The sequence below is a fragment of the Aulonocara stuartgranti genome (assembly GCF_965226115.1).
Source record: "Aulonocara stuartgranti genome assembly, chromosome: 1".
Classification (NCBI taxonomy): Eukaryota; Metazoa; Chordata; class Actinopteri; order Cichliformes; family Cichlidae; genus Aulonocara; species Aulonocara stuartgranti.
The window spans coordinates 5191943-5208369 of record NC_138939.1 but is presented as its reverse complement, the minus strand read 5'-3'; the positions used below and the strand labels follow the sequence as shown (position 1 = coordinate 5208369).

Genomic DNA, 16427 nt, shown 5'->3' with positions numbered 1-16427 from the left:
CTCAGCCCTGGAATCCATCATTAGCAATACTACACCATATGCTAAATGATTGCCTGGAAGTAAAGCTAAGAGTTAAATCTGAGACTGTGAGATTGTTCCTTCATAAACTGCCATCAATCTGCCTTGCACTACAAAGAAAACACATTCTGATATCTCTTTGGTGCAAACACAGCAATTTGTTCAGTGTTTGTCTTCTGTTCTAAGGCAATGTTTTTCCTTTAATGGCCTGGTGTAATTGAGTTTCTTTGTTGTATGTTTGAATAATTGAAATTGCTCTGATTAAAGATGCAAAATGGTTGGTAAACATGGCTAATGCCTTGCCAGGCATTGTACAGAAACGCAGAAAAAAAAGTCCGAAATTCGACTACAATACTCTTTTTTATACTAAAATAAAAGCTATTTTTCACCATTGTGATAATGCAATGGTAAATCGAGAGCTGCTTTGCCCAAAATTACCCTCTGCCTGGTTTCCAGTGGTCTCCATAAGAGTCTTTACGCGCTCAAGTGGTATTGGTATCTCCCACTCATTGTCATCGATGAGCAAACATGTGTCCATATGAACTAGCTCTCTGTTCTTAATGATGGGATATTTCTGAACCATCCTAGCTGATGATGAGTAATCCTAAAATCCCTTCCAACGCTGTTCGTTTTAAGCTACAGCAACAAGATTTCACAGCTGTCTCCCCGACTTCACTTTAACAGGTACTGCATGTCTGCTTCCGCGACACAAGCAGGACTGACGGGGGTTGACGAGCACGCCGCTCAGTGAATCACAATGTCGAGAAACGATGCGCTGAAGAAGAACACCAAAAGGGAAGGGGGCTGTCACGCCTTATGGCCGTCCTTCTCACTCTTCCACACCTCCCTGTCCTCCCCCTCCTTTCCTGCATTTATGCTAATAGTCTCTGCTGGGAGAGAGCACCGTGGCTGACACACAGTTAAAAATCAATGGCACAATTTCTCTCAAATACAATCTCTTACTCTTGTTACCAGTATTTGTATAGTCATCAGAGTGCACCAGCAAAAAAAAAAAAAAAAAGCTATAGGATGGAAAGAGTCCAGTCTTGGCCTGGACTTCGCTGACAACCATCCCGCAACTGCAGACACAGGCGGCCTCACACAGCAGAGAAAATTGTGCAAAATACACAGAGAGCTTTGTGACCCATTTGAATCACACCTCCCACCCATTTGATTCATTTTTTAATTAAGCACGAGAAACACTGGGAAAGGGGAAGAAAAGGAGACAGAAAGGAAGAGAGATTTATAGTCTTAAAGGGATGCAGTGCCATCTTGGTCTAACACAGGACTTATCTTAGCTCTGCCAGGCATACTCATGAGCACTTAACCTTGCAGTGAACGCTACCCATCATCATCGCTTTACAAAAAAAAAGGCTAGCTGCCTTTTTCTCTGCCCAGAGCTGCCCCCCAACCCTACCCCAATCCTTGCACTGTCCTTCAACAGGAAGATGCTTATATCTATGACTAACCTATCCTACAGTCAACTTTGCAAAGCATTAACTGAGGCCTTGAGAGAACACATCCTTCATGACCGAGAACATAACTTGATTTTGTGCCACCAATTCTCTGCTGACAATGTGCAGAACATTTGACACTCTGGCCAGGGGCACACAGCACAGTATTCAAAGCAAAAGTGTGTGTAAGCTTGGAACTGAAATCACAACCGTGTTATCCACATATTTATCTTTATTAAAGGGTGCTGACTTTATTCTGTTTTTAGAAACTTGTTTTATGTGGCTAAATATCTGTGGATATATAACTGTCTGGGTGATGATGTGTGAAATGTTCAGTTGCAGCTGTGAGCTACTGAACATCTAGCCTGTGAAATCCAGGCTCAAGAATGGAAAATGTGGATCCGTTACTGTTTGTTTGTTTGTTTCAGAATTCCGATGAGCAGCCATTGTTAAATTCAGCAGTGGCTGCCTAATTGATACGGTTGAAAGATTAATGCATCACTTAACAGCATTTTTGTGTTAGCATGGTATTTAGAAAACACAGGTGCAAATCCCACATGGTGGTAAATGTTTAATTGATGCAGCCATATGACTACGCTCAGCATAAACGAAGAACAAAAAAAGACGGAAAGTGAGAATAAAATGATGCACTTGCCTTGTTTTTTTGTTTTGTTTTGTTTTTTTAAACAAAAAAAATAGAAACAACTTTTTTGCATCAGTCCAGCCATCAGTTATAACAGAGGGAGTGAAATAAAGAATTAAACTCACTGCAACGGCAAAAAGTCAAACAAAAAAGACATACTAACCAATTATCAAATATTAGCTGTGATAAACTGTTTGCAAAAACTACGCTTGAACAAGATCAAATATTATGCTTGATGGCCTGAATCCCTGCCCATGCCAGAGTGGCTGGGTGATATTCTGAGGGAGGGATGTGAGCGTGGCTGCCAGCCTTACTCTCCCCAGGTGAATCCCAGCAATGAGCTGTGAACAAGCTGCTTTGGCTGGGCTGGCCAGCAGCCTTCCCCTCCCCTGAAACCTGCCTGACACTTCCACACAGGCCAGGGAGCAGGTGGCCTTTAGCTGCAGGATTAGCCTGCAATTCTGTCCATCACACAGCCGCAATGGAAAATGTAACCAGTGCTAAAATAGACCTATTATTTCAAAGGATTTTATCGATGCTATAAACTGTGTCTAAAGAATGCATTTACATGTCAAAATACAACACTAACATTTTAAAATGAAAAGAAAAAAAAATCAGGGACTGCAGTCTCATCGTGTACCTTTACTTTTTGCAAAAAAAGTAAAAGTTAAGAACTAACAGTTGTGTTTGTTTCTCTGTTTCTGACTAACTTGGATTGCAAAAACATCCAAATGTAACAGCAAGAAATGTGCCACCATTATTTGATGGGAGCTTAATTATTTCTATGAGCATTTTCTGACCCTCTCTCGCTGCCTTCCGCTCTCGTCCCCATATCTCTGTTTCCCCTTGACAACCACAACCCTCCCACTGCCCATGGGAAGAACAAAAAAATGGAGGGAGCATTCAAATGGCCGAATTAATGTTTCCACACGATAAGCGAGCTTAATATAATGCTGACAATCACAGCACTCACCCTGCCAACTAGAATTGGATCTGGTCCAGAAAATTCCTCCAGCACAAACATTTGATTCCAAACCCATCCTCTCTTGGCGCGGCTTAGTAATCTTTGTCCTTCGCCAACACCGCTCGCCACCACTGCGGACCCACCAGTTTGTGTACTTTTGGACTGGCCTATGATAGGAGTCATAGACACGGACAGAACACAAGTAATCCACACCAGCAGCAAGGACAGCCACAGATCCATGAGCATCTCCTCAGACCGCTTTGGCATCCTGTCGCTGTGTGTTTTGTTTGTTTGTTTGTTTGTTTGTTTTACGGGATTCTTCTCTCCGCGTTGTTTGCCCCCTCCTCTCTTCAGATCAACCGCTCCTTGTTAGATAACAAGAAAAGGTTACTTGTGTCCTCCTTTAACAGCAGTGCTTGCATTCATGGTGTGGTAAAGGTCACTTGCACACCTTGGCATACCTCCATAGCATTTGGTGAGGGGGTAACTCTCTTAGCACAGCATCCATTTGGCATTATTCCGAGGGGGGAACCTGCAACGAAGAAATCACAGTTTGTTAGTTGTCTCTTGGTTTTGTGGGGAGCTGTCAGAAGATGATGAAGACAGAGAGAGGTAGAAAAAAACAAACAAAAGCAAACTAAAAAACAGAGTCAAATTAACATTTGAAGAAATCAGATGACACAGATAGCATGAGAGGCAAGAAAAAATGTTTCTAGAGTAGCAAAATGATACAACAAAGATGTTTTTAATAAGAAAATAAATTCTCATTTTAGGATAAGAAGTCTGGATGTCACTTCATCTTTACAAATGATCTATCTGTAGCAGCCTGACCCTTTGCTCCAATCTTGTTTTCATATTATTCTGCTACAACAGAACAAATGGTTATGTCTCCACTCTGAGGCTATTCATCCTGAAATATCAGATTGCTTTGCTTTAATCTGTTGTTCTGGGGATTATCCTGATAGATTTTGAGAAATTACACGTTCCTTGTGATTAATGTTTTGACAATACATTTCGGGTTAAGCATTGTTAAAGCCTGCGGTCATATTCCTTAGATATTGGTGCGTGCATGCATGCAATAGCACCAGGTTTAAATAGAGAAGCTGGCAGCAGGTGAGCCATGTCAACAGCACTGCAGCTCACTGATATCCAAGTAATCCAGATGAAATAATTGCTGTGGTATTTAAAGCCATGTTTACTCACTGAAACAAATGTGCAATATTACACTTGAACTGCTGTTTTCTGATAAGCGTGAACATAAAGTTGTTTCCGTAAACACAGAAACACAAACACACAAAATTGGATACAACAGACTGATGTTACAGGAACACATAATAGAAGAAGTGAGTAAATTAATGTAAATTTTGCCCTTCAATCAAGAACAGTTTCGGCTCCTTAAATGCTTCGCTCAGTCTGACGGGCAGTGTTCAGCTGAATGCAAAATCAGAGGGTAAAACAGGCACAGGTACAAAGGGTTGGCTTTGAGTTGTCCTCAGCTAAAACTGATGGAGGTGGAGATGCTACCGGAGCACAGAACGGCTTACTTTCAGCGCGGTTTAATCTTAGTTTTGGTAACTTTTACTATGCACCGAATCTCACTGTGGTCATATGCTGTGTGATTACAGCGTCCCATTCCGAAGGACAGTAACGATGAATTCCACCTGAAGCTGCACTATAACAAAGTGTGAAGAGATCCGAATTACTGTGACACCGACCCGGAGACTAAGAGATCCTGGACCAGGTTAAGAAAAAAAAAAGATTAAAGAAGAAGAAGAAGGAAAACGGAATTGTATACAGATGAGAGAGTAAGTGAAACTGGTAAAATGCCAAATCGTAGCCAACTTAAAAATCAGTCACATTAAATCACTGACATAATTTCTTCGGCATTTTAAGTCTCTGTGGTGCGTGACAGAGCAAGCGATTTCAGCACCAAGAAGACAGAACAGCTCCCCGCCAGAAAGCAGCCGGTCCAGACAGCTCAGCCGCGAACAGAGCGGCGAAGAAGAAGAAGAGCTGTCCAAGGTAGGAAATTCCCACATAGGGAGATTTTAATTGCTAGTCAACGAGCAAAATGAAAGGATAAACCCCCAAAGTTTGAGCTTACTACTCGCCTTTCATGGCTTTAAAATAGTCTGAGGCAGTATCCCGATTACCCAAATTTGCTCTCTATCTGAAGTTTTACCCTTTGAGGAGACAGTCACTCCGTGTCATCGCATTAAACGTGCATAAGAATTCAAAAAAACAAAACAAAAAAAGCATTCAGACATACACGACCGGCTTATACTGGTGACGGAAGCATGAATTACAAAAGATGTAGCCTAAGTTGCTGAGCTCTCTGTAGACTTGCTCTGTCGCTCCGAGTCACCTCGCTCCTGTAAACGAGCCCGGCAAAATGCGCTGAAGCCACGCGTTGGAGAAAGGGGTTATAAGAAGTCCTGTTCAACCTCTCCACAAAACACCAATTTACCTCAATAATACCTGTTAGGTTTATATATTATGGTGGTGGGCTGTACTTACCAGTGAGACTTGCATCCTTTTCCAGTGCTGCATTATTTCTCCCCTAAAAACGCCAGAAACTCCAATGCGTTTCATTCGAGGCGGTGGATAAATAAGCAAAAGCCGGAGAGTCAAACGGCTAGAAATCCTTCCCGCAGTTTGTCAGTGCGGAGTGACAGTGTTGGTGTTGTAGTTAAGAGCTCCTACAGGCTTGCTGGCCGACTGGAAAAGTGAGGAAGAGATGGAGGAGAGATGCACGGTGGCGAAGAGAGCCTCCCCTCCACTGCGCTCATTGGGTTGATGAGGAGTCGGGTCAACAGGCGCACAAATGAATGCATGCCGCTCTGCCCAGGCACGGACGCGCAAAGGTTATCGTCTCACATTGCCGGCTGCAGCTGTAGGTATTATCTAGATGTGTGCAGGTAAAACGGTTCTTATCGCAGTGTGTGTGTTTTCTCTACTCTCTCTTTTTCTTCTTCTTTTAGTAAGTGACGCATGCGTTGGCCTTCGGTTCTCCGGGTTAATAATGAAATTAAATAGGCCAGACGACCGGTGAAACGAAGCCAAGTTGCTCATTTACAATGCCATTTGATATGGTTAAACAATAAACAGATGGACACACACACTGCGGGGCTACCATGGAAAGCAATGGTAAGCAAAGAACACAGAATACAATGGTCACATTTATTTACATTTTTCGAAACTAAAGTTGGTGTAAAAAAAAGAAAGGAAACGAAAAGCATAAAAAAAGGGCGTAAATCCCAGAGTTTTTGAAAACAAGGAGAAAGGAAAAGGTTAAACAGGTCTTCATTAAGACTGTTAGTGAAAAGGTCACGCTCATCATTGCATGCCTGAATGTGCGTGTGTGTGAGTACAGAAAAGTGCATGAGTGACAACAGAGGCCCGTGCTGCTGTCCACATAGAGAGCCCTCTAGTGTTTGTATAGCTACTTAGCAGCAGTCACGGGGGATGGGGGGGGGGGGGGGCTTCATTAGCGCAGCGGGAAAAGAATGTCAGTATACTGTCATATTGCTGTCTTTTTCCCCGAATCTCTTTGTGAAACTCACTTCCTTCCACTGAGCACTTATTTGCCTCCTCTTTGTTGCAATGATAAGTCACGTTCCCATCACTTCAACACAAGAAGTTGTTACACCTTACTACCTTAACACACGAGAGTTGTTCCTCTTAGGTTTTTCCTGGTGGAGCCCTTTTGACCCAAGTGCCAGACATCCCAATTAGCAAAGACATCAAGTCTACCATTATATATTTTTTGTACCATTTAATTTTCCTCCCACTCGTGCTTTGATGTTGCAGCTGCATTTCAGATGGGAATTCTCCAATCATCTTTTTTAAAAGCTCCTACTGCATAATGCATAAGGCTGTAAATCTTGAGCTATGTTACTCTTTCTCGATATGAATGAAGATTTCACCGACTGACACTTGAAGCGTAGCAGATATGTGTGGACAGAGATAAATGTATAAGAATGACTGCTTGGGAGGGGCTGTGCATTTAAAAAACAGAAAATACTCCAAACTTTAAAGTAAATAAAACAGCCAAAAGGCATATTACAGTAGCTGAAGCTAATATTTCTTAGATGCAGTCTAATCTTCCTCTCTCTGTCACACACACGCACACACACACACACATAAACACTGCCTAACACAAGATGTCAAACTTCAAAGCGCAAGCCCTAATTCATGTTTAATACAAGAATATACACTTTCATAAAACTTGCATTGTCGTTATTCATTGCACATTCTTTCAAAGGTAGGGTAACAGCTCCACTGACATCAGGTGAATCTGAAACTAACTTATCATTCAAAAATCTCCTTCTGTGAGCAGCGTTTTGTGCAAATTAGAAGGTTTCAACTTTAAATTAGTGATTAATTCCACTGACATGGCCCCTGCCAGTGATCAAAATATCAGATGGCTTTGAAAAAGGCAAAGTAAGTGAAGGGGAAATGGTCTTTGGAACCCAAGCATCCTCAATCGATCATTAGTTACTGCTTTGTCAGTACTATTAATCACAGAGCTGTTGCAGCGTGTGCCACATTTCCACGTCTCAGACTCCACATAACAAGTCATCACCACAGGGATTGTTAGCATATATAAAGTTTGTTGTTTGTTTTCTTCTGCTATTTCTTGACTGTTCGACATCTAAAGCACAAGCTTGTCCACACTTATGGATAGTCACTCCAGGGTATTCTCTGTTTAGGAGTTCATGAGTAGGGATAATTTTGCTGCCCCCACTAATTTCACAGAGTCTCCAACCCAACACCTAGAACTCATTTTAATAAGCAGTGAGCCTTGAAACAGCACTGGGCTAAGGTTGAGATAACTAGAAACTTCAAACTAGCCCATTAGCTTGACATCCCTCCTGTGCTCTGCTTGACTTTATTGGTGTTATTGCTAATAGCTTCTAAGTGAACCTCTATCTTCCCTGCTGTGTTATCTCTTGAAAATTGTAATCTTCTTGATAATAATATGATCCTGATCACCTGATCATCATACATTTTACTTAGTACTTTGATCACTATTGTTGTGCCTTGCAATGATGACTCAAACACACGTCCCCACTTGCTCTGTTGGCAGTCTTTATCCTTCAAGTTTGGGTCCTCTACCAGAGGCCTGGGAGCTTGAGGTTCCTCTGTAATATCTGTGCAGTGCCTAGGACTGGGTTTTTTCTGGATAGCGATATCTGATGTCATTTCTGGGGTCTGTTGGAGCTACTCATCAAATTTGAGGGTCAGTGCACTGAGTTCTCTGATTACCCGTTTCGAGGTTAGCCAGGCGGCTAATGCTATCTACCGCCTGACTACCGAGGACAGTGACGTCATCAGCGAGAGACCGGTGACCAGCATCGCGGAGCATGACGTCCGAGCGGCACTGAGGAGAGTGAACACAAGGAAAGCGGCGGGGCCAGACGGCATCACCGGCCGTCTGCTGCGCTGCTGTGCTGACCAGCTAGCAGGTGTGTTCACTTACATCTTCAACGAGTCCCTGGCGAAGTCTGTGGTCCCCACATGCTTCAAAAGATCCACCATCATCCCTGTGCCCAAGAACAGCAAACCCTCATCCCTGAACGATTACCGGCCAGTTGCACTGACCTCGGTAGTAATGAAGGTGTTTGAGAGGCTGCTGAAGAACATCATCTCCTCCTCCATCCCAGACACCACAGATCCGCTGCAGTTCACCTACAGATCCAACAGATCCACAGAGGATGCCATCGCCCACGTCCTACACACCACTCTCAGCCACGTGGACAAGAAACAGGGTAACTATGTGCGAATGCTGTTTGTTGATTACAGTTCAGCGTTTAACACAATAGTGCCCTGCAGACTGTTCACAAAGCTGAGGGATCTGGGACTTAACAGCCGTCTGTGTGCATGGGTGTTGGACTTCCTCACTGGCAGAACTCAGGTGGTGAGGGTGGGCAGGTGCTTCTCCAACAGCATCACCATCAACACAGGAGCACCTCAGGGATGTGTCCTCTCGCCACTGCTCTACTCCCTCTACACTTCAGACTGTGTGGCCACCCATGGCTCCAACACCATTGTGAAGTTTGCTGACGACACAGTGGTGTTGGGTGCCATCTCCAACAACGATGAGGCGGCCTACATGGATGAAGTGAAGAATCTGGCATCGTGGTGCCAGGACAACCACCTCCAGCTGAACGTCAGCAAGACCAAGGAGCTGGTGGTGGACTTCAGAAGGGGTCAGCACAGAGCCCATTATCATCAATGGAGCTCCAGTGGAGAGGGTGCAGTCCTTCAAGTATCTTGGTGTCCACATCTCCTCAGACCTGACATGGGCTGCCCACATTCAGGTCCAGACCAAAAAGGCTAGGCAGCGCCTGTATCACCTACGACAACTGAGGAAGTTCAGGGTCTCTCCAAAGATCCTCAGGATTTTCTATACAGGCGCTGTGGAGAGCATCCTCACACAGAACATGACATCGTGGTTCGGGAACAGCTGTGTGAAGGACCAAAAAGCTCTCCAGAGAGTGATCCGTACAGCAGAACGCTGCTGCAGGATTGCTCTCCCCCGCTTCAGGACACCTACACCAGGAGATGCCGGACTAGAGCAGCGCAGATACTGAAGGACCCGTCCCATCCTGGCAACAAACTGTTCCAACTTCTGCAATCTGGTAGAAGGTTCCGCATCTTCCGGGCAAGGACAGAGAGACTCAAGAGGACCTTCTATCCCCAAGCCATCCATGCCCTAAACACACACACCCGCCCTCTCACATCATCTATAATTGACTGAGACAGGACTCTTCCAGACACTAAACCAAGGCACAATGTACATTTCAATTCCTTTAATTTTAAATAGGTTTATATTGTCTATCCTGTAAAATAGTCAGATATCTATTCATATTAATGTACAGAATTCACCTGCTTGCTGCTACTACTGCACATTCACCCAGTGTATATACTATCTATATATATATATATATATATATATATATATATATATATATATATATATATATATTTCAGCCAACAGTGTTGGGGCATTAATTGAATTATTAACATAGAAAAGTAGAGTCTGATTCTAATCCATTACGCAATACCATGTGGAAAGCCTCTGACTGATAACAGCCTCATTTTGCAGCATTACTTTTTTTTTGCTGCAGTTTTTAAAAATGTATGTATCTTAAAATAAACTTATGAAGACACTCAAATAAATGTACTTTCAAACTTATTAGCACTGTATAAACTCTGCTTTTGTACTTATATACTGTACCAAAAATGTACATCTGGAAATGTGCGTGTGTACCTGTGTGGGTCTAGGAGTTTGTGTATGTGTGATTTTCATTTTAACTATATACAACAGAGAAAGGCAGTAAATCCACACATTACAGAAACTAGAGTGAAACAATTTAAGGCATTTAGCTTAGAAAATTATTCCTACTATTAACTGATTATCAGATTAGGTCATTTTTTTGTAGTTCTTATATAAATAAAGTTTAAAGTGAACCCTGTAAGTCACTGTCACTTCAGTTACTAAGGTATCAACACTGCAATGGTCATGTTTCGTTTGTGAACAGTGAAAAAGACACAGTACTATTTTACTGTTAAAAAAAAAAAAAAAAAAAAAAAAAAAAGCTTTAAAGGAAGTGGGACTATTGGGACCAGTGCTTAATCACTCTCCTCCCAGGATTTCCCAAATGATTGAAAGATCAAAAGTACCATGGTTTTCCTTCAGTCACAAACTTGTCTAGCTAATCTTTGTGCTATTTACACAACCTGTAGGCCAATAGAAGGGTTACAATAGGATATCAGTGTGTTACAATGCACTCTGGAAGCTGGGCTGGTCTGCAAAATGGCAGTGGGTGGAAGAACTCTGCATTAAAAGTGACAACATTTTCTTCTCCTTTATTTCTTCCTCTTCTTCCTCCTCTTCACCTTCTCTTGCTGTCTTGGTCAATGGAACATTAAAATAGCATATCAGTAAAAGAGCTCTACTCAATAGGCATGTGGCGGGTAGACATGAAAGGCTTGGAAATACTCATTGTTCTTCATTGTCAAGTGCTGCCCTCTCCATTTGACAGTATGATATTAACAGCACAATTGAGTACTCAGGCTGGTTCCTTCCATTCGGCTCCTTCAAAACCACTCTGGCTCATTTCAGGCAGTTTTTTAAAATCCTTTTTAGAGCTACTGTGAATTGTTTAAAATGTCAAAATATGCAAATCACTTCTGACCTCTTTTGAATCATGAAACACAGCATAAAAATCCAACTTAAATTTGAGTATGAGAAAAAATTCTGAAAAAATACGGCTCTTGCTTAAACACTCAGTGAGCAGTAAGCAACCAGTCCCCCATGCTTCAAGTCACTGAAAAATTTGTTGGCGATGTATGTGCTTGAGCAGACCGATATATACTGTAAGTACAACATGTGGCACATTAGCATTCCTAAAAGTCACACTTTAATTGGTTACAGATTAAAGTTAATTGATTTAGCTGATAGTTTTAAAGCTCCTGAAGATAATTAAGTGCAGTGCTGAGAATTCTGATATGTTGACATTTTGAGAATGAACAACCTGTAACGTGTGGGTACAACATAACGTTAACTAACATCTTAATCATGCAAATTGAAAAACACGGCAGATTTAATTATCACCGGTCGAATCATTGGTCCTCATTAATTACATTGGGCTTATTTATTCATATTCACATATCTATTCCACTTACTTCCCAATTATGCAGGACAGTCCTCAGACCCCCGCTGATATAACAAACAGTGATTCCATTCCTGCTTCATTAGAGGATGCATGTAATAGGACGCCGAGGGGATGGAGGGACAAATGAGCATCCAAGGTTGAAAAGCAGTAGACAACAAGAATCCAAAGCATCTGCAATGACTGATAGATTGCCTTAATAGTCACATATCTATATATATTGCGCCTACTGGAGGGGGTAATGAAATGTGTAAGGAGGAGGCTCAACTTTTATCTCTACTAATGCAAATAAATTAACTCCACATCATCCAACAGCCTGCCCATACTGCAACTTTATAAATCATTAAAATCGCAAGGTGATTCAATCAGTAGTACATAGCTGTTTTCCACTATACTACTGTTAAGAAATATACTCTAAAACACTTCTTCAGTAAAGACTCAGAGAAGAGAAACACACAGAACTTCTTGCTAGCAAGGGCAGTCTCCAGAACTGAGAGTCGCACTGAGAAACTGCCCCAGTCTTTATTCATACTTCAGTGAGCGTTTGTTCCTTACATTGGAATGTGGAGGTGTACGTACGTGTGTGTGTGTGTGTGTGTGTGGGGTGGGGGGGGGGGGGGGGGGGGGGTTGGGGGGGGGGGGGGGGGTCAGAGTGTGGCCCCATAAACGACTTCCCTTAACCTGCTGGTCTGGAAAATCCAACAGTTCATCTATATGTAAAGAAGCACTTAAACTAAAACTGACATAGCTACGTTAATCCTACCGTAAAACAATAAGACAAGGTATGACCTCTCTCATGCTCCTAGGATGTGGGGGTGAACACCCTAGAATGTTACAGTCCTCCTAGGATGAGACATTCTTTCAATATGCCACCAACTATATACTTCTACACACAAATAATTACATGCAGCATTCTACCATATGCAAACTTATATCATTAAAAGATTATGCTGACTACTAAGTACAATTTTCCTATTAACAACTACCTATCATTTGCCACTATACAACTGTGGGAAAGTCCAGATTAAACTGGAATTTTATTTTTAAGTTGTAAATATTTATTCTTTAACAGACAATGACCTGCAATTCATTTTAGCCATCTTAATAACAAATAACTCAGTGGCTTCGCTGCATTCTATGAAATCACTAATGAGGTCACCGTGTTTTATATTTTACTGTGAACAAAGGCAATAAGTTTATTTTCTCTTGAGGGGCTCCTAATATACTGTTGCTGCCGTATGGTCCATGCAGCATTGTGAATCACTTTTTGACGGCACCATATCATTACATTAGCCAAAATAAAAAGACATTAGTCTCTGAAGTCATTAGTATTCATCATTATTCAGGGTGAAACAGCACAGATGTGTTACTCATGACAGTGCCACACTTTTATGGTTTCTAAATCTTGCCCAAGGTCCTTGCCAAACAGATTAACATAAATGAAATGAACTATGATTACACAGAAAAGAACATTGAAAACAACCATAAAAGCCTGTGGTGCTCAAGAACATGCTACTTATTTATTTTTCTTTTTTTAAAGGTACAGTAAGTAATTTTTTTTTAGATTATTAATCAGAAAAATTAATGTTGTACTCATAAATATACATTGATTACTGAGTAATTTCAACTTTAAACATACCTTGATAGAAAAATCTGATTTAATTCATTAACAACATATAGGAGTGGGCACTGGCATAGTAACCTCCTCATAGGAAGTAGGCTATATCTTCCACTTACTTAAGAGAGGGACAGAGTATGGCATGGGCCCATGAAAAGGATAGAAAAGAAGGTTTGGGGTTCTTCCTCTAGTTTCCCATGTATGAGTGGAGAACTACAGCTGAAGAATCTAACTCTTTGTGTAACACTAAAGGTAATAGTTTGTGCCTTCCATGGTTGTTACCAGTCACTCAAGCCCTTAAAATGAAGTAGTAACCATCCAAATTACCAACAGCAAGCATATTGAGGAGAACTGCTGTTAAGGGGTGTGGCTGACAAATTGCACTTAACCTGCAAGCGTTCTCCGGGAAGTATTTTGTCGAGTTTAGAGAGGGGCATGCACAGGTAGACAGTTAGAGCTATGCAAGTATCCTCAAACATTTCTGCACTGGGGAATACCCCTTGGAATCAGATAGAGATAGAGAGAGAGAGAGAGAGAGAGAGAGAGAGAGAGAGAGAGAGAGAGAGAGAGAGCTCCACTGTAACTTGAGTTTCATTTAAGAAAATGGACATAATGCCATACATGTTTCTGCTGGTCTAGGCTTAAAGCATGTCTAGGAAATTGGTTTTATTTCAAACTAGTTCTGCAACAACATTAAAACCACTTGTCTAATATTGCATAGGTCCTTCTTGTGCTCTGTGGTTTATCATACAAGCAGTATATGGCACCAGGTTGGCAGTGGAGTTTTTTGTGTCTTGCATGTTACAGTTTGGTGCCTATGTGGATGTTTGAGTTGACTGATTGGGGGGCACTGATGAAGCCAAGCTGCAACTGACAACATGAGTGTTGCTATGGTGTGCTTTCCCAAAAAGTTGATTCTGTTCATCTGGGCATAGTGTTTTTAGTTGGAGAAATGTTTCGTCACTCATCCAAGTGACTTCTTCAGTGTGCTCTGTTTGCAAGAAATCTTTACATAATTGGGATTGTCAAGGTAACATTCACATGAATGCCACTACCAAGTTTTCCAAGAGAACATTGCATTGTTATACACACTTACTTTGTTATAAGATGCTCATTTCATCATTTAGTGTTGCTGTGGTTTCAGTGGTCTGGCTAATGTGTGTATTCACACTCAATATGAGCATACAGAGCATGTGTATAGTTGTATTAACCTTTTGAGTTCTAACTACCTCTTTTCACAGTTGACCTTAGAGACTTTAGCGACAGAACTTTCAAGAGAAAGTTGTATCAGAACTTCATGTAAACCATCTCAGGTTATTAACATGAGTATCTTTCCATTTGTCTAGCTCGTCTAACAGCCATGTTTTGCGAGCACAGTGCAAAACTAAATGCAGAAAAAGGAAGTCATTTGACATTAATCTGGCGTTATGTGAGGCAGAGGTTATAGATGAAGACAAGTGCTCACAGACAAGTTCTATGATTAGATGAAGAAAGACATCAATAGACATTGATGGCTGTAATGAATAGACACAGTAATCCAGTAATGACACTTTACCTTTTATAGTTCTCATTAAGAGCACTAGCCACTTGGTTAACAAGAATGAGAGATGCAGGCCCTGTACAGAAGAAGATCATGGACACAGGTACTATGAATTTTTTGAAGGATAATAACAGAGATGAGAAGGCCCTTGTAGCCAAATGCAAGCATTTTCTGGTCTAGAAAAATTTCAATAGGGCCCAGTTTGTGGTTTTAAGCAGCTGAAATGACAGCAACTGTACTTCTTTGTGCAAAACTGAAGAAACCTATTGGATGAGAGGTGAAACATCTTCATAAACTGAAATGAAATGCAGGTTTTTCATTTCATATGCTCAGACTACCATGAGCTGGATGACTGAGATTCTACACATACTAGGCTGTGGTATACACTCAAACATCTATACTTAGCCAAACTTAGGAAAAAAATAAATGTAAGAAATGTTAGAAATCACATTCTTTCTTCTGAAAAACTGGAACTGTTGTCCAACTTAGTCTGCATGTGATCACAGTACAGCAGGCTTTTGTCTGACTATACTATATTTGCACTATTTACAACATAGTAATAGTGTCTCATATGTGGCTGTAGCACAAATACAAATGATTTAGATTTTATACTGTTTCATGAGAGCTATATATGCTTATTTCATTCCTTCTCATTAAACAACAATACTCAGTCAGAGATAGCCTGCTGTGCAGTTATGTCCACATCTTGAATAAACAAATCCAAATTTATGAAGTCCTTTGAAACAACTTACTTTCCTCACCAGCAGCTATATCATTTATTAAACGCAATCTTAACCATTTATTCCTTTGTAATTTTAAATCTACTATTCTACATATTTGGTTCATATTTTGAAATATGCACTTTTTGTTTATGAACTTTTGGCAGTCGTAGTGAATGATAAATTGGGAACTTCTTCAGATCTCCGTCCCTTTCCTGCAGCCTGGCTTTCTTGCTTCTGCCTGTGTCTATTGCTGGTGCAGCCGTTAGTAAATAGTTCTTGCAACCCAGATTTTTTTCTTTAATTTTCTCTCTGGTTAATGGTAGCAGTAATGATTTGAATTCTCTTTTCAGCAGTATACATACCTGAACCTGATTCTTTTTGTACAAAACTGATATGAGATCAACAACGATTAAAAATGTAATAAATTACAGCAACCGCTGTCCAATTTCAAGTATATATAGATAAAATATCGACAGAACTGCATAGCTTCACTTCATCTTTATAAAGCTATGCATTGTGTATTTGTCAGGGCTCTGTGTGCAGGCGGATGGAGAGGAGGATCCAAATGCGAGACTCGGACACTGAATACAACTCAAAACCTCAACTTTATTGCTGGCACGAAAACAAAACATGAAGTGAACACTGAATACTGAGAACAGAAACACACAGGCATAATCTGATGGTACGACGCGACACTGAGCACAGGAAAACACAGGGCTAATATACACAGGGTGGTAATCAGGGAATGGGCAAGAGGAGGGAGACACAGCTGGGAGAAATTGGACTA

The 16427-nt window shown here is 41.2% G+C and overlaps 1 protein-coding gene across 3 annotated transcripts in view; it reads right to left on the bottom strand.

Annotated features, from left to right (window-relative positions):
- cdh8 (cadherin 8) overlaps positions 1–6475 on the bottom strand; it is a 101140-nt gene extending 94665 nt beyond the window's left edge. For 2 of the 3 annotated variants that reach the window (XM_082525884.1, XM_082525886.1), the window contains exons 1-2: positions 5597–6475; positions 3089–3611 (exon numbers count right to left, since the gene is read on the bottom strand). In XM_082525884.1, coding sequence (XP_082382010.1) covers positions 3089–3346 — 258 coding nt within the window. In that variant the 5' untranslated portion in view covers positions 3347–3611; positions 5597–6475. The remainder of the gene's footprint in view (positions 1–3088; positions 3612–5596) is intronic. The other variant, XM_082525885.1, reaches the window with a different exon arrangement.
- Positions 6476–16427: the final 9952 nt, after the last annotated feature.